The 23,065-nt window shown below is 36.9% G+C and overlaps 1 protein-coding gene across 2 annotated transcripts in view; it reads right to left on the bottom strand.

Annotated features, from left to right (window-relative positions):
* The window catches only part of METTL15 (methyltransferase 15, mitochondrial 12S rRNA N4-cytidine), a 215,740-nt gene extending 192,996 nt beyond the window's left edge, over window positions 1–22,744 (bottom strand). The window contains exons 1-2 of one of the 2 annotated variants that reach the window (XM_074230411.1): window positions 22,609–22,744; window positions 18,630–18,917 (exon numbers count right to left, since the gene is read on the bottom strand). In XM_074230411.1, the coding sequence (XP_074086512.1) occupies window positions 18,630–18,917; window positions 22,609–22,617 (297 nt within the window). In that variant the 5' untranslated portion in view covers window positions 22,618–22,744. Of the gene's footprint in view, window positions 1–18,629; window positions 18,918–21,796; window positions 22,424–22,608 lie in introns of those variants that run through there. The other variant, XM_074230412.1, reaches the window with a different exon arrangement.
* Between the last annotated feature and the right edge of the window lie 321 nt (window positions 22,745–23,065).

The raw sequence follows: 23,065 nt of genomic DNA, 5'->3' as shown, positions 1-23,065 counted from the left end.
TGAACTGAAAGCACCAATTGTGTCCTCCTTGGAAATCAGTCACTTCTTTTTCATCCTTCTTGCCTCCTGGCTGAAACATCTCTGTGGACACAGGAATTCCAATGGCCCTCTGCTCTTCAGTCCATCTCTTCAATTCCCTCTCTAACTCAGGCCACTTGGTTAACCTGCCTCTCCTGGCCTATTTTCAATTGTGTTTCTTTTTCCAGGAGTCAGTCTCAGATTGTTTTCTCAATTGGAGGAGGACCAAACTTCCATTCAGTAGCATGGTTTCCATTCACTTAGGCAAACTGGATAGCTTTGAACTTGAATTCAGCACTGTACAAAAATTTTTTCCAAGTCATTTCTTGGGCAGATGTATATCTGCTGGTTATGTCTGCCTAGATATGCCTCAGATGTATCTCTAGACTAGCTTCTCTCATTCACCCTTCTCCAGGGGAAACTGATTCTTGCCTAGAGGGGAATAGAAACTGATGCCATGAGATTGGTCCATCTACTCTTCCCAGAGGATGAGTACCAAGTGAGAATTTTATCTATCTATCCAATCCTAAATATTATTAAGTCTCTTAATATACTAATAACAAAGCAAAACAATGAGCACAAAGACATCAAGCACAAAAAAGCAGGAAACAAGTAAAAAAAAAATCTACAACAATGAGAACAAAAACAAGCATGAAAAAAATCAGGAAATGCAAGTAAAAAATCTACAACCACTATATAAGACGTTCCCAGTTTTCAGACCCCAAATTTTTTGAAAAAGGGTACATCTTACACTTGAGGAAATCTGGTAGCATATTCAGTCATATTAAATACATCCAAAAAATATACTCTATTTCATTCTAAAATCTTACAAAAATCCCATTTCAAAATTTTATAGACTTAGAATAATTAATGACTGAATAAAAAATTAAGAGATAAGGATAGGCCCCATATAGCTAATAAATATCTGAAGCAGAATCTGAACTCAGGACATCCTGACTCCAGGCCCAGTGTTCTATCCACTGTGTTATCTAAGATGCATCTAATTTAACACACAAAAAAATAATATATTAAATGAAGGGCTAAGAAATATAAACCAAAGAAGGTCATTTAACACAAGGCCTGGCATCCAGTGAGCAATGAAGTAGTACATTATCTCACTATTTCTTATAAAAGGTTATATTCATAATATTTGACATTTTTTAACTTAAGTCAAAAAAATTACATTTTCATATACATAGCAGGACACAATGAATATGAAACTACTCATATCTATTTCATACTGCTGGTATTAAATGTAACTGCATGTATATAGGTGTTTACTTTCAAAACTATCATATTTAGTGAAGCTTCCTTCTGAACTGCTTTTTCAATCTCTTCTGTATATTTTTAATATTTGGTCCCATGGTCCCTCCCCCATTTTTTAATCTCTACTGCTATCTTTTTCTTCCCTATATTCTCCAATTTAAACAATGAAAGAAAAAACTCATAAAAAATAAGTATAATAAAGCAAAACAAATCCACACAGTAGCCAAGTTCAAAAACATATCTTTTTCTGCATAATGAATCCAAAATCTTCCTAATGGGAATTAGCAAGAGTAACTCTTTCTGACTGCACACAGTAATTTTTTCTTTAACTTGGGCTGAATTTAGACCATAATGTTCCTAGGTTTTAATTTTGAAGTATCTTTTGAGAGATGACCATGGATTCTATTTACACTTTGCCCTCTGGTTCTAAGAGATCTGGGCAATTTTATTATTTCTGAAAATTAGTCTCCATTTTTTTGGTTCTTGCTTTTCATATGGTTCAATAAATCTTAAATTGGCTTTTCTGGATCTCTTTTCCAAATCAGTTGCCTTTGCTATAAGATAATTTACATTTTTCTTTTAATATTTCTTGTTCTCTTATGGAATGATTAGACTCTATTTGGTTCATTCTAACTTCCAGGAAGACTTCCTGAGCAAGTCTAAAGTCAGGAAATAGGCTAAAAGAATGAACAAACAAGTTTCAACATAAAACTCTATTATAGTGATAGCCATATTCAAGACATAAACCCAGGAGAATGACTCCCAAAACATCTATAAGCAAAGCTTATGCTGTGGGTTCTACTGATATTCCTGGAAGAGTTAAAGTACCTTTTTTTTTTAAAGCTTTGAGAATGAAATGAGAATGTTAGAGGAAAATTTTGGAAAAGAAATAAGAGGTATGAATGAAAAATGGAAAAGAAATTAACAATTTGGTACAATAGATACAAAAATTACAAAATTAATTTGAGTCAAAAATATGAAGGAAAATAATGAAAAAGATATGAATACATGAGTCAAATCTGTTTCTGAGAGTACTGTAGAACAATAACCACCAAAGTTATTTGGTACTGGTAATAATTTTTTCAATTAAAAAAAATTTCGGAGTAGATCAGTGAAACACACTAGAAACAAATAGACCAAGTAGTTCTTTGATAAACTGCAGAATCTCAACTATTAGGAGACACTCCAAACTGGAAAAAAATTACTGGAAAAATCAGAAGCATTTAGCAAATAGCTCTAGGCCAGCATCTTACTTATATCATAATCAAAATAAGTGGCCAATGGATAAAAAACTCAAATTTAATAGTTTACATTATTTTAAAATTGAAAGTAATATTTTTCACAGTTATGGTTAAGGAAAAATTTTTCAAGTCAGAAGGGGTTCACAAGATTGGAAAAAAATTTAATAGCTTCTATATGAACAAATCGATGAAACTAGGAGAGAAGCTGTCAAGTGGGAAAATCATTGTATTTAGAATATGTGATTTAAAAAAAGAATGCAATTTAAGCTGTTATATAAGAAATTTATAAAAAACAGCAATTCCCCCAACATATAGTTTCAAAATTCAATTCAATTCAATAAACTATAGTTTGGGGCATTGTACCATGAACTAGAGATATCAAGTTAAAAATGAAGTAACATAAGAAATATGCAATCAAAAGATATGAACTGTTTTCAAAAGAAAAAAGTATGAGTATTAAAAATCTCATTTGTAAGACTCCAAAAAAAAGAAATATTCATTAAAATAACCTCAACTCCTATTATTTTAGCAAAGATACTAAAAAATGGAAATAGTCAATATTGTTGACATCATGGGAAAAAAAAGGTACAGCATACAATGCATTCTGAGAAGAGCACTAAATTAAGCCTATTGTCCTGGAAATAATTTTGGATTTAAAGGGGGGAAAAAAAAGTTACTACACTATTAATTTAACCCAGCAATACCATTTTTAGACATATAACCAAAAGATGTAAATCATAAAAAGTTCTTATATTTGCCAAATTATGTAAAACATTCTACTTATAATAGTAACAAAAAAGAAAACCCTGAAAAAAGTGGGCGCTTTTCAGTTGTGGAATGCCAAACAAACAGTGGTAAATGAATGCATAATTGAATTTAATGTAAGAAATTATGAATGTGAGGAATTAAGAGAAACAGAAGAACTGAAAGAGCAAAGAATAAAAATAGAACACACAACTATGGTAACTTGGATTAAAAAATTAAAAGACATCAAAATTCAGATTAAAGATAATGACTAAAATTGGTTACAAAGAAATATTGATGAGACATTTCCTTCCTCTCCAAGAAGTGTTGAGAGACTACAATGTGCAACACGTGCAGAATGTTTTAGATGGTGTCAATCAAGGGTCCTGCACCAGTTATTTTACATAAATGTTTTTTCTTTGGAAAGTAACTATGGTATAATGATAATAGCTTATATAGCCATATGTGTGTGTTTATGTGTGTGTATGTGTATCTGTGTGTGTATGAAATTAAAAATGGGAAAAGTCTCACATGTTCAAAAATTTTTATAGCAACTCTTTTAGTAGGTAGCAACAAATTGGAAATTGAGGGGATTCCAATCAATTGGAGAATGACTGAACAAGTTATGGTATATGAATGTGTTGGAGTACTATTGTTCTACAAGAAACTATGAATGGCTGAACTTTAGAGAAGCCTGGAAAGTTTTACATAGCCAAAGCTGAGGTAAAAACCAAGAGAAAAACATGTTCACATTAACAACAACATTGTGTGATGATCAACTATGATGAATGCAGCTCCTTTCAGCAGTTCAGAGATCAAGGACAACCGTGAGAGACCATGCCATCCACATCCAGAGGAAAAAAACTATGGAGTTTGAATACAAAGCAAAGCATACTATGTTCATTTTTTAAAAACTTATTTTCTGTTTTTCCTTTCTTTCTTATGGTCTCTTCTTTTTCCTAAGTTTTAATTCCTCTTTTACAACATGACTAATAGGTAAATATGCTAAACTTGAATGTACATGTATAACTTTTACCAGACTGTTTGGGGCCATGGGGGAGGGGAGAGGGAAGGGAGAAGGGTAGAAACTCATAAATTTGCAAATGGATGAATACTAAAATATTACTATGGCATGTAACTGGAAAAATAAAATTTCAATTAAAAAAACAACAATAAGGTCACTAAGAGAAAAATTATAGAGTCAGAAAAGAGTCTAGAACAAAGCCTTAGGGTACACCACATTTAATGAGTGGGATATATACCTGACAATTCAGTAAATGAAACTGAGAAGTCATTAAGTATGAAAAGCATCAAGAAACCGAAAGAGAGATTGTTAATTAGCACCATTTACATGTATAGATCAAAAATGTATGTAGATACACACTCCAATATCACGAATTCCTTCAGGTGTTATAAAAATGCCTTAGTATAGCATGTGACAAAAGCTTAACACAGGCAAAACAACAGTATATTTTTACCTTAAAGAAAAAAGTACTCACCATAACAACTCAACAATTAGCTCAAAAAAACCTACAAATGACAAGGTAGATGAAATTCAGTCAAGTACAGTGACCCCCCCCCCCCCCCAAGTAAGGACTCATAAGTCTCTGCCCTCAGGTACAAAACAAGCCCCTAACAACAAAACAATAAAACCTTACCCTAACCTGAAAGGATTAAGTCACTTCCCCTCATCTGTATATCCCTAATTACTTCATCTCTTTAAGTATTCGTGATAATCTCATCTCAACCCTTTAAAAACTCAGGTTCTCACTTGAGTTGCTGTCTCCTTTGGGAGGCCAGCTTCTTGGGGAACATAATTCACCAAATAAATGCCTTCACTAGAATCTGAAGATAGTCCAGTCTGAATTCTTTCTGGACATCTTGTAACCCACTTCACCTACCACAACACCAACATATATTTAAACAGTAGAACAGAGCAAATTATCATGGCTATTTAATCAAAACCAACATCAAATTTACTTGGGCAGTTCAGTCATACGCCATTTTATATCAAATCAAATCATGAAATCTTGATGTATAAAATATACCACTTCACTGAAAGCTATTCATCTTCAAATAAAATATGCTCAAAATGTTTGTCAGGAAATTGAATAAATTTAAACTCATAGACCTTCACAATACAGAGTGATTGTCTTGAATCTAACTGAATCTGTACTTCAAACAAGAATAAAATTTCCTCTTAAATTTTAAAGTTCATAAATAGTCCATCAGTGGATCTTAGTTATACAGTTAACAATCCAAGGAAAATAATGCTATAGTAAACTACATAAATTAAGAAATTTATTATACATAAATTTTTAATGTGGCTCTAAACCTGAACAATGTAATATAAAAATGCAAATAAGTATTCTGTTAAAAAAGATACGCATTTCAAAGCTACAACCTTTATAATCATCTCTCTGCACAAGGTATTGAACAACTATATCTAACTAAAAGCCATGCTTCTTGGAAAGTTTTATTTCTAGCAACTGTTCCTAAATTAGTAAGGGGAAAAAATAATTAAAAAAAAAAAACCAGACCTCTGAGCAATGACAAAAACAGCTATCATAAAATTTACACATTACTTCCCAGGAGGGGACCTAGCAGCTAAGGTCCTTCCCCAGAATTGTATGAAAAATATTATCTCAAAGGCCTCATTTCTAAAATGTATAGAAAACTGAGTCAAATTTTAAGAATACAAGTCATTCCCCAACTGATATGAACAAGCAGTTATCAAATGAAGAAATTAAAATTATCTATAATCAAATGAAAAATGCTCTAAGTCACTATTAATTAGAGAAATGCATATTAAAACAACTATGAGGTGCTACTTCATACTTATCAGATTGACTAATATGACAGAAAAGGGAAATGATAAATGTTGGCGAAGATATGGGAAAACACGGACACTAAGGCACTGTTGGTGGAATGTGAATTGATGCAATCTTTTTCCAGAGAGCTATTTGGAACTTTGCCCAAAGGGCAATAAAACTGTGCATACCCTTTGATCCAGCAACACCATTACTAGGTCTGCATCCCAATGAGAACATAAAAAAAAGGGAACAGGACCCACATGTACAAAAATATTCATAGCTGCTCTTTGTATGATGGCAAAGAATTAGAAATTGAGAGGCCCATCTAGTGGGGAATGGCTAAATAATTTGTGGCATATGAATATAATGGAATGTTATTGTGCTATAAGTATTGATGAACAGACAAATTTCAGAAAAACCTGGACCTGAACTGAAGCTGAGTGATGTGAACAGAACCAAGAGAACATTATAAACAGTATAGCAACAGTATACAATGATCAACTATGATAGTCTTAGCTCTTCTCAGCAATACAGTCATAAAAGACAATTCTAAAAGGTCTGCTACGGAAAATGCCTTACAACCAGAGAAAGTGTTATGGAATCTGAAGGTAGATCTAAGTGAAGAATTGTCACTTTTTAAAATTTGTTTTTTGCTTTTTTCCTTCTCATGGTTTTTCCATCTTTGTCTTGATTCTTCTTTCACAGCATGGAGCTATAAGGAAATGTGTAACTTGATTGTATATGTATAACCTCTATCATATTACTTGCTAATATGGGGAGAAAAGGTGGGAGAAAATTTACAAAAATGAATGTTGAAAATATCTTGACATATAATTGAAAAAATAAATTTGAAAAAATTGAAAAAAGAAAAATATCTCGGGGCAGCTAGGTGGCGCAGTAGATAGAGCACCGGCCCTGGAGTCAGGAGTACCTGAGTTCAAATCCAGCCTCAGACACTTAATAATTACCTAGCTGTATGGCCTTGGGCAAGCCACTTAACCCCATCTGCCTTGCAAAAAATGTGTGTGTGTGTGTATATATATATATATATATATATATATATATATATCTCCCATTTATCCTGTATCTATACTGTCTGCAAATATTTGTTTACATATTGTTTTCCCCTTAGACTCTGAGCTCTTTAAGAGTGGGGACTCTTCTTTTTTCATTCAGGCTCCCCAGGGGGTGCTCATTCAGTCATTTTTCAGTCAAGTCTGATTCATTGTGAACTATCTGGGGTTTTCCTTGACAGAGATACTGGAATGGTTGGTTCACCATTTTAAGAATCACTTAGCTAGGAAGCATCTAAGGCCAGATTTGAACTCAAGAAGAAGAGTATCTGATTTTAGGCCTGGAACTCTATCTACTGAACCACCTAATTGCCCTAGCATTTAATAACTAGAGACTTTGTATGGGATGAATTTGATTTATTGTTGAAAATAGTTTATAATATTTTCTTCAGCAAAGGCATTTTAATATATTCTTCATAATTCAGAGATAAATGTAAGCTTTATTTTTACTCTATATATTTTGAAATAAAGATCTATTTTGTTATCTTTACAGGTTGATTTCACTACTTTATTAAAGAATTCAACATAGTTATTTGACCAAGGATAAGCAAAATAATAATGAAATCACTAAAAATTAAATTGTGCATATTTAATTAGTACAATCATGACTATTTGGAGCATGTTTCAGTCATATTGGGTTAAGAAGAAAGCATCTGTGAAATAAAAGATCATTCTATTGTTATACTGTTTTGATTTCTAAAACTGAGTGACAATCAAATCTACCTCCTTTTAACTTCTCATTAATATTGTCTTCTAGAACTACATAGATTAAGTCTAATTTCTCTTAATTTTTCTCTTTTTATAAGGTAAACATTCAAACATTTGAAGTGTTATCAAGATCCACAACCAATGTCATTCCAAGTCAAGCAAATCCATTTTACTCAAGAATTGCTCTTATGACAATTTCCAAATTCTTCCCCATCTATGTTGTAGTTCTCATGATATGTGCTAGTCATTGTTCATCAAATTTGTTTCCTGAAGTGCACATATCACTCCAAATATGTTACTGGTCTTTAAGCTAAATGGGAATGCTCCACTGAGATCAAATATCTCTTGTGAAAGACATGAAGAATAAACAAAGGAATCAGAATTTTTGTGGAAATTTGGTTGTGAATTTTTAATGGTAATGCACACAAAATGGGTAGGGGGAAAATAGTAAAATAAATAAAAATAGATCTTTGAATCACTGTTTTTCCAATAAGCAAATTAAACAAGCAAATTGACTGGCATACACAAAAACAGACATGAAAGGAAATAAGTAGTAGTGGTACTTAATTTACAACAGTTCTTTAACCATAATTCTCACTAAGAAAAAACTTTTTTATAAAAAAAAAGTATAAGGGGCAGCTAGGTGGCACAGTGGATAAAGCACCGGCCCTGGAGTCAGGAGTACCTGGGTTCAAATCCGGTCTCAGACACTTAATAATTACCTAGCTGTGTGGCCTTGGGCAAGCCACTTAACCCCGTTTGCCTTACAAAAAAAAAAAACCTAAAAAAAAAAGTATAGTACTTCCTGGTAAATTGTATTTGTTTTACCCAAAGGGGGCAAAGATTAATATAAGACAAAAAATAAGTTCACAAACCTTATTACAAGATGAGTCATCATAAAATTCTGAAACTTGGTTTATTATAACATCATAAGTATATTACTAAAGCTCTCTAATATGTATAAGTAAGGTAATGGAAAAATAATGACAATAAAAATGAAATGTTTTGAAAAAAAAAATCATGAAGTCAAGGTATACTCCCTACTATCTTTTACAAAAACAGTACAGTACTTGGAAGAATGGTGGTAAAAGGTAATACCAATTCACCAAGGTCCTGGAAGAAGCAATGATTAGACTATTGATCAGAAACTAGTGCTGACCTAAATGAATGTGCTTTGTGAATAGGAAAATAGCATATGCTTTTCTTTTTATTTCTACTTATTTTTCTCATAAGATGGATTTTATTTTTCTCCTGAGGCATCTATTTCCTAAAACAAAGTTATCTCTAAGCATTTTAAATAGTATATGTAAATATCATACCTTTAAATATGGGAAAGCTAAATCTTTATAAACTGTATAACTATTAAAAATTCACAACCAGATTTTTTCATATATTCAGTTCACAGTTTTGTTTTGTTTTTCCCCAAAATGAGCATGGTGTTGGGACTGGGAGTGAAGAAATTCTCTCACACTTCCCAAAAAAAAGTTCAAACTAAGAGTAAAGAAAAGTACATTCAAATACCCAAGCATGTTAAGGTGATGGTCACATACTGTCCCATCTCAAGTTCTACCATACAAAATCTTAATGAGGAAAACTGTGGCACAGTGGAAAAGCTAAAGGACAACAATATCAAGGATGTTATCATTACTACTAGATTAATTATGTCACAATAATAATTGGTAATAAGGATTTTGTATTCAGGTGCTGTGTCATAAAGGTGCTAATTGTGTCTTTCTAAGACAATCATAGTGAAGTCTCAGCTATAGTGGGTCCTCCAGTTTGTTAGAGCTTTGAGAAGAGGTCTGACAATTCTCTCTAGGTTGTCTAAAGATAGAACTAAATTAGTCTGGAGAAACTTGAGAAGGCAGGCCATGCAGTGATAAAGTTCTTTGAAACCTCTTAGAACCTTTCACAAAATATAGAAATCACAAAACCCTCATAATTAGAGTTATGTGTACAAGGGATTCTATTCCATCCCACCTTCTCTAGCAGATTTTCCCCTCTCAAATATTTTCAGTCTTTCCCTGTCTGTTGGCTGCTTCTCTACTGTCTACAAACATGCCCATGTCTTCTCCATCCTCAAAAAATCCTCACTTCACCCATCCATCCTGGCTTGCTCTCATTCCACATCTCCTTGTGGTGTTCTGTATTAGCTTGTCTCTACCTCGTTTCCTTTGCTCTTTTTACTAACTCTACAATTTGGGTTCTGGTCTCATCATTCAATTGATGTTGCTCTCACCAAAGTTACCAATGACCTTTTCTCAGTCCTTATCCTTAACTTCTCTGCAGTACTCAACATTGTTTTAATCACTCTCTCCTCCTTGATACTACTCCTAGGTCTTCATGACACATCTCTCCTGGTTCTCTGTTTACCTGTTCATCTGACGACTCCTTTTCAGTAGACCTTTGCCCAAGCCACAGAAGCTAGATTTCTCCCAGAGCTCTGTTCTGAACCTTCTCCTTACCTTCTGTACTTCCTGACTCAGTGATCTCATCAGCTTGCATAAATTTAATTCTCACCTACATCTCTAATCCTCTGGCTTCCAAGCACTTCATAACCCACCAGTCTACCTTTTCAATCATCTTGCACTTTACTCCCAACTTCCCATCCCATCCCATCCCCCCCCCCCCCCCCCCCCCCCCCGCTCCTTGTCATTCCTGGATTAGAACATTCTGTTGCCCAACTATAGGCATTCTCTTACATGGTGCCTCTCTTACATGGATTGCTCTCCCTCCTCACACCTCTCAATCCAGCCAAAATCCTAGCCACCAAAAGAAGCTTTCCTGATTTACCTAACAGGAGTGCCTTCTCTCTCTGTGGATAATTTATTTTCTGTCACATATGTGGTTCTTTAGTACAAAGTTGCTTCACATTGTCTTCCCTTTTAGAAAACGAGCTCGAGAGAAAAAAAAAACAACCTATGCCTTTCCTGTCTTTGTATCACCAGCACAATGCTGGCACAAAGCAGGTGGTGAATGAATATTTACTGAGTACTGAGGTCTTCCTCAGGATGTTAAAGTTTGCTTATAAAGTCATGCTGACTAACTTGTAATACTAGCACCAATAGTGCCATGTCATCAACTTATATCTACATATAGATGCATACACACATATGTAAAATTACACATCTAGAGAAAGTAGGGGCTGATGACCTCTGGTCCAGTCACTTAATCTTACACATGAGTAAAGTGTAACTGAGAAAGCTGATGTGACTTGAGAAAGGCTGGACAGCCATGATCTGAACCTGAGCGAGTTCTGCTGACGGCCAGCATTCTCAAAATCATGGTAAATAGAAGCATTCAGGGTTACACCATGAAAACTGGATTCTGTTTCACAAAATTATAGTGAGCAGAGTAAATACAACTTTTGATACAACCTAATCCATTCAATAATGACTTATTATTAATATTTCTGATTAATATGCCACAATTATGAAAACACAACTTGAAAAGACGCCAGAAAACTCAACTTTCAAATACCTTCCATAACCTTAAACAAATTAGTATTTCTTAAGGGCAGCTGTCAGTTGGGTGGCACAGTGGACAGAGCATTGACCTTGGAGTCAGGAGGACAGGAGTTTGAATTCAACTTCAGACACTTGCAACTTACTAGCTGTGTGATCTTTAGCAAGTCATTTCACCCTGATTGTCTAACATCCAAGGCCATCTCCAGTCATCCTGACTCATATCTGGCCACTGGACCCAGATGGCTCTGGAGGAGAAAGTGAGGCTGGTGACTTAGCCTAGCCTCTCACTCAAATCCAATTCATGTACTTGTCATAGTATCACCTACCTTGATGTCGTGGTCGTCTTCGAGAATGAAAGACAAAACATCAGGATTTCTTAAATAACACTGCATAAATGATCTCATTAGAGAAAAATGTATTGCTTAGCAATTGCTGGAAATACTTCCATAAAGGAGAGAACTTCTAAATATTAAAGTTTTCAGTTAACATCTTTATTGACCTATTCAAATTCTAAATTTTTGAGAAATATATTTTTAATTGATTCTAGTTTCAGATTTTATTGATCTCTAATTGCTTCATGCAGTAAGCAGATAAGACTAAAGTATAAATTCTTTACAGTTAAAAACTATTTATTACCTTAGACTTCATTGGATCCCTTAATAGTAACTAATAGTGATAGGCACATGACAAGTCCTTAAATCATACTTTATTGAGGAAATTATTGAGTTCAGCATTAAGGGAAAGAATCCTTTTTTAAAATGTTAAATATATTTTTCAGGGAATATACATGAAAAGTTGCATAAAATCAGAAATAGAAATTGCATTTAAGACCAAACAATATTAGTAATTCATGATTTACTGTTCTCAAATTACTATAACTTTAACCTGTATTTCTAGAAATTGTCATGGTGTGAGGTATAAGGAAAGCACTACCCATTTTCTTTGAAATAGCTTGCTATGCTAATATATTACAGCTATACTGAAGAACATGTCTAGGTATTGTATCAAAATTTGACTAATGCTACTTTTGAAAATATCCAAAGTGTTTTCATCCATTATTTTTGGACACTCAGAAAACTAAGGACAGCTGAATTATGTTAGAAAAAGCTCTAAATTAGCCAGATTTGGGGATGTCTTCAAGATGAACCCCAAATAAATACAATGTTCAGGTAGTCTTAAAATTTCTGAGTTTGGCTCCTAATCCTTTTGTTTCCTTTTCCCCAAATTTCTTATATAAATTCTTTCAGATGAACTACTTAATTCAGTTAATAAAGTAGCAGGATGTTTGAAAGCAACCAAATGCTTGCCTCTGGCTTTTTCCATGCCTTCTCCTACACAAGGAAGTGGAATTCAAGGGGCTAATCACTGAGAACCCTCAGATGCTCCTGTGCACAGCCAGATGAAACAGAATATGGAAAAAACTGAAAGACAACACACCTAGAATGTCTGCTAGATGGAAATTTCAAATTTTTCAAAGTTACCCACACCTTATCTCCAGTCTTTTCAGGTCATTAATTCTCTTGCTATTTCATCCAAAAATGCCTAGAAGGTAAAATATTTTTAAAATAGTAAGTGAGACAGTTGTTCAACATGGGGCATCAGAACTGTTGCATATTCAAATACAATATAGCATAATGTTAGGGTCAATTCTATTTTATTCAGTTTGAAAAAAAATCCTTGAAATTCAGTCATATCTCACTAATGGTCATTCAACTATACTCAACAACTGTTCATTAAACACAATATTTTGTCAAGTGGAAAAAATGCAAATTTTATTTACTTCCCTTTTTAGTTCACTTTTGTGGATGTACAATTGATTTTTTTAAAAATCATATTAATACCTTTTTTTTTGTTGTTTTTTGCAAGGCAATGGGATTAAGTGACTTGACCAAGGTCACACAGGTAATTATTAAGTGTCTGAGGCTGGATTTGAAACTTAGGTCCTCCTGACTGCAGAGTCCACACTCTATAGCACTTAGCTGCCCTGTCATGTTAATATCTTGACCTTATTTGCAAAGCAAATATGTCTTAAAATGTCCTCAGTACTAAACTATTTCTACAAATCAGATCTTTTCCTTAGGTAAACAAATTTTTAAATTTGAAAATAATTATAAACAACCATGGGCCTCAAATGCATACTACCTCAGATACTATAAAGTTCATCCTACAAGCAAAATTTTCATCTGTAATAACAATGTTGATGCTAATGCTGAAAACAGTAATTAAGTGGGTGATGGATATAAGTGAAGTAAATGACTCATAGTTTAGGAAGGAAAGGGCTTATAAAGAAAAGAAGCAACATCATGACTTTTGAATTAAACAAAAGCCTTCCTAAACTAAATGTTGCAATGATTCTTTATTACACTAAAAAAAAAAAAAAAAATTTTAAACCTGGCAAGTGAAGCTGGCTGTACTGTAGCTGAAACCATATTTTTAAAAACAGATTTTACCCATACCTGTATGCAACATAAAAGATTTTAGAATGAAAATTTTAAAATCAGACTTCAAATAATAACTGAGGGGGGCCCATGTGAGTTATGAACAATAGCAATTAATTAAGAAGTAGAACAAACTATATTTCTGTTAAATTTACATGAATGAAATTTAAGTTAGAGAATAGTATGTATTTTGATGATCTGTTTCCAGCAGATTTTTAAAAATCAGTTATTTGAGCACTAGTATTATTAGAACATAACATTGTAACTATTTTTTTTTACCTTAGAAAACTGTAACCAAAGAAATATATTCTAGGGGTTAGCCCCTCCCCCCCATTGAGGTTAGCCCTCAGACAAGAGCGATAGCCTCTGATTTAGCCTTATCTTAGTATTCAAAACCTTTCCAGCATGGCAAGACCTAAGGATTCTTTAAAACATGAGAAGTGCATTTGAATAGCTTCCAAGTGCTCACTACATCAAGGATTCTTAATTTGGGATCAGTGAACTTATTTATTTAATGTTTTGATAAGAAATTCTATATGATTGCTTTCCTTTTTATAATGCTATATAATTTTATTTTGTATATATAAAAACAAGAGATCTCATCAACCCCCAAAGGGGTTCATGACACTAACAAGTTTAAGAAGTTGATAAAAAATCAAAGAAAAAGCAACCACTAAATATCTACTCAAAACCTTTCATTTTGTAGAAAAAGAAAGGTTAACCATAATCCTTCAGATAGTATGCAACAAAGTCAAAGTGCAAGACCAAGTCTTCTGACACCAAATTAAGCGCATTACTGTTCTTTTAAAATTTTAGACAAATTATCTTTCTGGATTTGCATAGGGTTCTATAAATTACCTGTTAATGAACATTTCTTGAGGGTTTTGTGAGTGCAACCGTGCTGAGTGCTGGGGTACAGAAAAAGACCAAAACACAGTCTTTACCCTTGTACAGATCATATACTAAGATGTAAGCAACCATGTACACAAGTGAAGAAGAAAGGCAACAGAAAGAAGGTACTCGTAGTGGATAAACCAGGAAAAGCCTCTTACAGGAAGGTGAAATTGGAGGTGACTCGTGAAGCAGTCAGGAGGCAGAGGTGAGGAAAGACAGTTTTCTAGGCATGGAGACAAGCCGTAAAATGCTACAGAGCTGGGAGATGGAGTGTGCACGTTTCCACTGTCTTTATATGCAGGTGTGATTCTCCAGTGTGCCAAGAGGTACAAACCCTTAGCCAATGCCAGTTCAATATCTTGGGCTTTTCCTCAGTGTACTGTCAAAGCTTCCTGTACTTTGGGTAGTTGAGTGGAGAATGTACTGACCCCAGGAGAGACTTGAGGCTCAGATGCAAGCAGAAGAATACCTAATGGGTCTAGATGGGTGATGAGGAGGGCTTCCCCCAGAGGAGCAGTGGGGCAACACTCGAGAGGAGCTTTGGAGGTAGAAATGCCAAGACCAACAGATTGGAAAATGGGCTGAGTACAAGTAGGGAGTCAAAGATGACAGCAAAGTTTTGAGATCTAATGACAAGGGGAATGATGGTGTCCTAGAAAGCAAAAGGGAAGTTCAGAAAAATGGGAAGATTTGGGGTCCATGTTTGAGACATGCTGCATTTTAAATGACTAAAAGGCACTGATGCAAGACTGTAGCCAAGGAGAGAGGTCAGGGCTGGATATATACATATGGTATTCATTTTCATAGAACTAATCATTTAACCCATAGGAATTGAGATCACCAGAGAAAGCCTTTGTATTTATTCAGTGTTTCCATGCTTAGAATGCTGTCTTTCCTGATCTCTGCCTCCTGACTTCCCCTGCTTCCTCTAAGACTCACCTCCAATCCTAACTTCTTAAGTGGTTTTTCCTGGCTTCCCAAGTACTAGTACTAGTACCTTCTTTCAATTACCCTCCATTTATTTATCCATGTATATGGTTGTTTGCATCTTTTCTCCTCCATTAGGATATGATTGGCTCAAGGGCAGGCTCAGTTTTGGTCTTTCTCTGTATTCCTAGTGCTCAGCACAGATATACTCACAGACCATATAGAGGAAGAAGAGGTCACAGGTTGGAGTCTATCTAGGCCAGGGAACACCTCTGCTCAGCAAGCAAGCCTTGATTGAATAGTAAGATGAATGTTGGAAGAAAACACTGTCACAAAACCTTAAAAGAGACTGGGGCAAGAAGGATGGGGCCCTGGGAAAGCTATCCTCAGCATTTAGCACAGAGTTCAGACCATAATATGAGCTAAAGAAGTGCTTTTTGACTATTGGCTCCTGAAAACAATCATTAAGCCTTCCTGCTACCTCCAGTCCTGATCCCTCTGCCTAAAATATTCTCCCTCCTCTCAGGACTTCCCTTATACAGAAGTCCTCTTAGCCCCTGGTCCAGGAAACAGAGCCTTGCCCTCTAAGGGAACCTTCTTTTTAACTTTGTCTCTCTCTTGTAAATGTCTTCTCCTTTGCATGATTTCTTGCTTATTGGAAGGAAAATTCATTGAAAGTAAAAATTGTTTTTGCCTTTCTTTGACTATCCAGCAAATTGGCAAAGACAACAAAAGATGGGAATGGTCAATGTTGTGAGAAGATAGGCACTCTGGTGTAATGTTGGTGGAGTCATGAATCAATACAACTATTTTATAAAGAATTTACAATCATGAAAACAAATGACCCAATAATTTCACTAGTAGGTTTATATTCCAAGGAAGTCACCATTTCCAAATACATCTAAATATTTATAGCAACACATGTGATAGTAAAGAATTAGACATAAAATATGTCTATCGATTCAATAAAGTCTAAACAAATTGTAGTACAGTAATGTAATGAAATATTACCATGCTATAAGAAGTGATGAACACAGAGAATCAGAAGATTTACATAAACTGATACAGAGTGGAATAAGCAGAGCCAAGAAAAGAACATACACAATGATTACAATAATGTAAATGGAAAGATCCACACACACAAAAAAAAAAACCCCAACAAAAGTAAATGTGAAATTATAAAGAATTCACAGCCTGAAGAGGGCATATTTCATCTCTTTGCACAAGTGGGAAATCCATAAGGGTTTCTACACTATGCTGCAAATCTAGTCAGGTTTTTTTTTTCAATATATTGATCAGTTATGCTGTTTTTTTTCTGATTTTAATTCTTTGAGGGCTTTAAAAATATTATTTCTCATAAGGAGGGCTTCCTGGGAAGGAAAGGAGGAATGATATTGGAGAAAATTACAGTATATTAAAAAGATTTTACTAGAAACATAGTTTGAGGGAGAAAAGACTGTTCTTGAGGACAGGAAATGTTTTTGTGTTTTTTGTCATTCTTTGTATCTTCTGAGTTGAGTACAGTATCTGGCACACAGTAGCTTCTTAATGAAGGCTTGTAATTGATATCATGCTTTAAGATTTACAAAATATCTTTGGTGAGAACATTAAGTTTCTCACGTGAGAAAGTCCATTACAGTTTTTGACCTTCACTTTCCTCTTCTGTAAAATGGGAAAATAATCTCTGCTCATCTCCCCCTCTGACAGATCTACATAAGGATCCAATGAAACAAGGAAGAAAAAGCATTGTCTAAAGAACAGCTAGGACTTTTATTACAAGACATTTCCTGGTTGCTCCAGAATCACACAGCTATTCATCAGCAGAGCAAGCCTTAAGCCAAGATGGATAAGTTATGATCTTCTGAGGTGTCTGCTAATACTGCCAAGAAAGCTAAAGAGAAAAGAGAGTGAGGCCTCCAGCATGTTGACTCTTTGGAGAGGACTTGGAATAAAATGGGGACAAAAATCATACAGGTTGAGGCCTGATTCGGATTTAATCTGCCCCCCCCCATGAAAAGTTACTGAAGCTGGCAGGGCCTCAGGTTCCCATGATGATGATGAAATGACAAATCTACCAAGATGGCCATTAATCCAATTTTTAAGGAAACAAAAAGGATCTTTATAGGATCAAAACAGACAATAAGTTTACCCTATTTCTAGATTTTTGTATGCTAATAAGGCTCTAAAACTAATGCCAAAAGTAGTAACTAAATTGTTTTCAAAAAGGTAACAACTGGGCTATGAAAACATTCACAACAATTTCATTCAATATATGCAGAGTCCAGTCTCAAGATCTCATGTTTCCTCTACTTCATAACTGCATAGACTTTGTAAAAGTATAAATAACTATACTGCCATTGAGTTGTAATGAAGACTTTGAGAAATCTAGGTAAATAAGAATTAGCTTCTCCATTCTTCCAAATATAAAATTACTCATCTAACTTCTGATATTTTTATATTTATATCACTACTTATAGAGGGTCATGCCTTTTTTCCAGGTGAATGTTGTAGTAAAGAACATAAAATTATTTTGTCGACTATACAGTAAACCTAAGGAGAGAGAAAATAGATACTTTGTCTTTTAGCTGGCAAAAACTTTGGAAACAATCATTTCAGTGGCTACATATTTTGCTAGCCACAAGAAGTTCATGACTATTTTCTGATCTGAAAGATCATCTAAAAAATGACTAACTAAATATTAAATAAAATTAAATATGGTTAGTTTCTCTACAGTAGCAGATATATGAAAAAGAATGAGTAAAGTCAGCTTGAGCTACATATGCCAAAAAGGCATAGATGTAAAACAAGTTATCTTTATAGCTGATAAAAGCTCTGTCTATAATATATGAAGCCAACTTTCTAAAAGGAAAGAGATAATTACCAAAATATAGACATTATAATAGAACTTTCTAGAAAAAAGTTCTATTAAACTTGAACTTGTCAATGTTCAGTTATGATACAAGTTCTAGCATTTGACTTTCAGACACAAATATGGACACTTTAAAAATATTCACTTACACAAGGAAACCAGTTAACTCACCTGCCCTTTTTGCAGTGCTAAACAATTAATAACTTCATTGACCATCACTGGTGTGTGTAATTGCTTCATAGTTTCACGATTTCCACTTTGAGAATTACGCATTTCCTGATCTTTGCAAATACTTGCATGCTCTCCATCTTCAAGTTCATTGAACCTGTTGACTGAAGAATGCATTTCTTTGCGGCATTTGCCTATATTAAATATGCCAGGTTCAAAACCATACAGGAAGAAGCCTTTGTAGAATCTGCAAAGATATTGGTATCGAAGCATATTGAAAGCTCTTGTGATCTAGAAGAAAAAGGAACAATTCAAAATTTTTTTTAATTTAAGCAATATTTGAGGCACAAAGGCACAAAGTTTAGAATTCTGTTAGGTACAATACACTAAAAACTAACAAGAAAACTATTATTTCAGAAATATAATCATACAAATCATCATTCATTTGAACATCTTAACCAAGAAATGTTGAATCTTCTTATATGGAGCAAAGAGTCTGAACAAAATCCAGAAAGCCTAAAAATCAAGTGTGGACTTATCTGATAAGCCTTCAAAAACTGCTTGTTATGTTTTTTTTAACAATTCAAATCTAAAAAATAAATACCTAAATCATTATTTTTCTTAAGAACAGTTTTGGAATGCTAATCAAATATAAATATGAATATAAAGAAGCTGGGTATAATAATAGCATAAGAAATATGTTTTTAAAAAGGTGCTATCCATAGCTGAAAATAATGAATTCCAAGTGGAAGAATAAAAGGAGAAGGCCAAGTTGTACAGGTCTCCCAGTCTATTAAAAGAATTCTAATTGTAATGTATTTTTTCTGGTCATCACCATGTTATTGTCATTGACTTGTTTGAGAAATTCTCAATATCTCTTACTTTAATTATCGGTAAAAATTAAGGATCAGACTTTTACTTTTTTGTTTGTTTCTTTATCTGGAGGAATTTATTAATTTTCCAAGACCAATTTTATTTTAAAAGACCAGCAGCTCATATCATGTCAATATTAATGGATTGTACCTTTAACGTTTTTGGCTCATTTCTTTTTATAATTACATTTATACATCAATATTTCACTAATTACATTTATTATAAATTAAGTGACACACTTTGAAAATACAATGTGGCAAAATTTACTTGTGAATGAGTCCTATTCTTATCGACTGGTACCTTCCTTGACTCCTACAAACAAGGCCCTGCTACCCCAGTATCTCTTCTCCCTTTCAGAACAAAACTTTTAAGATACACTTTTTTCTATCTTTCCACTCCTTCACATACTACATCTTCCTCAACCTTTTTCATTCAGGCTTCATTCATGTTTTCTTACACTTGTTCATTTTCCTTTTTTAGTCAGCAAATTATATAGCTTCACAGAACAAAAATAGTAAGGATAAAAAAAATACAGTTGAGATAGAATATAAAGTATATCTCCTAGATAAAATTCTTCTGCATAATCTATTTTGCCAAATGAAGTTAAACATTTGAGTTACTAACCCTCATTTTCCTAAAAATAGTAACTAAAAATCACTACAAAATATTGTATTTCATGAACTTTTCTATTTCAGTCGAAAATCAAATCAGAAGGGGAAGTAAAATTTCCTTTCACAGTCTGTGGGTCTTCAGCCTCCCAACAATACAGAAATCATTCTACTTCCAAAACATTCCAAAAGCCTCATAAAATCTTGCCAAAAAAATTCCTTCAGAAGAAAAAAGGATGGATAATAAAAAAAAAGGTGGTCACTTGAACCTACAAAAAACATAAACATGCAAAGATAGGGTCCAACTTTATTAAGTTACAAAGGAAAAAAACTGATTTAGCTATGTCCAAAGAGAAACAAATCTAAACAGTACACTGCCCAAAATAAAAATAATAGATCCTTCAAATCAATAATCCAGGGTACAGTTAAAAACACAAAAACCAGGTTAACAAACAGTAAGAGTCAACATAGTAATATAGCAAAGTATGGAAACTATGAAGGCCTGTATGTAGTAAGAGGTAGAGTGATGACTATCTAAACATGAAATAATGCCTATTTTCCAGAATGCTCTTTTGAGAACATCAACTACTTCCCTGATGGTAAAACTCCAACCAAACTCTCCCAATTAACACTCTTTACCGACAGACTGACTGACAGACCTACTCAAAATCATCCCAGGCTCCCAAGGGTGAGTGAGAGTGACCTCCTGGGCACCTAGACCAACTCATGGCTAAGACAAGGCCACATCTACCCCCCCACCCCACCCCCAACAGTGACTGTCTAGTTTTTGGTTAAGAAATTCTCACATCAGGGCAGCTAGGTAGAGCAGCGGATAGAGCAACGATGGACCTGAGCTCAAATCCAACCTCAGATGCTTAATTACCTAACTGTGTGACCTTGGGCAAGTCACTTAACCCTACTTCCTGGCAAAAACCAAAAGAAAACTTCATCTTTCATCTTCAAAATTGGGAATCTTCTGCTCAGCACACAGCCGAGCATGTCCGGTTTGGATCCCCCGGCTGAAGTTTCCATTTCTCCAGGATTTTGCTCCCAAGTACACTAACGGGGTCAGACTAGTGTGCGGACCACCGGACACTGCCCGCGTGCAAAGTGCAGAAATGCTGGGAATTCTGGACAAGCAAGGCTTCTCTCAAGCCACGGGCCTGCTCCCGGGGGCGCAGGACTGGAGGGGCTATCGGGAGGGCGGCCCGGCTGTCCGGCCCCCGGTCCTGCCAGCCCCGGGGGGCAGCGGGGCCTCCCCGGCCCGGCTCGGGCCCCCAAGGCCGGGCCCCCCGCCCCGCCAGGCTGGAAGGGGTCGGGTCTGGGGGCAGGATGGGCGCGGCTGGCAGAGGAGCCCGGCCCGGGGGTGCGGGGTGAAGCACGGGGCCGCGCCGGCCGGGCTGCCCGGGGAAGGCCAAGGCCAAGGCCAGAGTGGCACAAACCGCGCGGACACACACACACATATGCAGGATAAAGCGGCCACTTCCGGCCTAACGGGCCCCAATAAATTCCAGCAAACTTCTCATTCCATCTCCCAGTATCACAAAACCAAATGACCCTTCTATGAATGGCTGCTGCAAGGGCATGGACATTATTTGTAGGACTTTCTCCCAGAATGTCCTGGTGCTGGAAAAAATGGGTTTCTGTGGGACGTGGGTCTAAATATACCTATTGAATCCCCATTTTTACCTGGCGGCTTCCTTCCAGGCCTAATCAAGCTTTTTCTTTATGTCCCTGGATGGCAGTGCCTTCCCTCTCTCAGAGACCTGCAGCCCATCCAGGGGATCATCTTAGACTGGGAGCTCCTGGACAGCGGGGACTGGGCCGGTCCCTTTTGTTTTTGTCTTCCTTGGCATTTAGGTCACCTCAGAAATGCTTGCCAGCTGACAACCTGACTCTGGCTTAGTGAAAGGAATGGAGCCTAGCCCCAAAAAGAGGCAAATTCACAGCATTTAATGCTCTATGGCATCGGCCTACGAGGGTGAAAGGGCGGCCCCGTCCTCCGTTAGGACTCGGAGCTGGAGAGATTGGGGTTTAAATTCTGCCTCCTGGGGTGACGGTCCGGGGCTGGCGAAGCTTGCGACAGTCGCAGGTGCACAGCAAGAAACTTTAAGATTGGGGCGGCTAGGGGGCTCGGGGGACCCGGGTTCAAGTCCGCCCTCAGACGCTTCCGAGTGCCCCAATGAGTGTGTGGCCTTGGGCGGGTCCCGTAACCCCAAAACTAAAACCAAAAGCCGAAGATGCGCGCGGTTAGGAGGCATTTGCCCTTTTCATTCCTCTCGGCTCCCCCGAGGGCGCCTACAACAGGTGGGGGGGCCGCTGGCGCCGCCCGCGCGTGCGCGTGCCACAGGGCACGGCCGCTGTGCCCGCTGTGCCCGCTGTGCCTCGGGGGCACCGACGCTAGTTACTATAAACAGCGCTCTTTCCCCGCACGTGCCAGCGCCGTCCCCGGGGTCTTCCCGAGCTGGCACCGGCGGGTGCGGCGCCGCCCTCAGACTCACCGGCTTCATTTTTAGTGTTTTCTGGGTCGGTGTGGGTGGGCGAGGCCGGCGGGCAGCGCGGACCGAAGCGCGCGTGTGGGGGGCGCCGGGCCCGCCCTGGCGGGGCCACGGTCCGGGAGGCGTCCGCGCGTGCGCGCCGCCGCCGCCGGGATGGGGGCGGGGCGCTCCGGGCCGGCCCCCAACGGCCGGCCCAACCGCCGCCGTTGCCCGGGCGACGCGGGGAGCCGACGGGCCGCCGCGGGGGACACTCTTCCGCGAGCGCGGCCGCGCGCGGCTCCGTCCGCCGAGCGTGCTGACGTCACGCGGACGGCGGCCAATGAGGCGCGCCGGGGCCGGGGCCGGCGTGGGTTTGAATTTGAAGGGCCGAGCGGGCCCATGTCGGCAGCCGGCGCGGCGGCGGCGGCGGAGGAGGCGGCGGCGGCGGCGGGGGTGAGTGAGAGCGCGGGGTCCGGGGGGG

Source organism: Macrotis lagotis, chromosome 3 (genome assembly GCF_037893015.1).
Source record: "Macrotis lagotis isolate mMagLag1 chromosome 3, bilby.v1.9.chrom.fasta, whole genome shotgun sequence".
Taxonomy (NCBI): Eukaryota; Metazoa; Chordata; class Mammalia; order Peramelemorphia; family Peramelidae; genus Macrotis; species Macrotis lagotis.
This window is presented reverse-complemented; position numbering and strand designations above follow the sequence as displayed.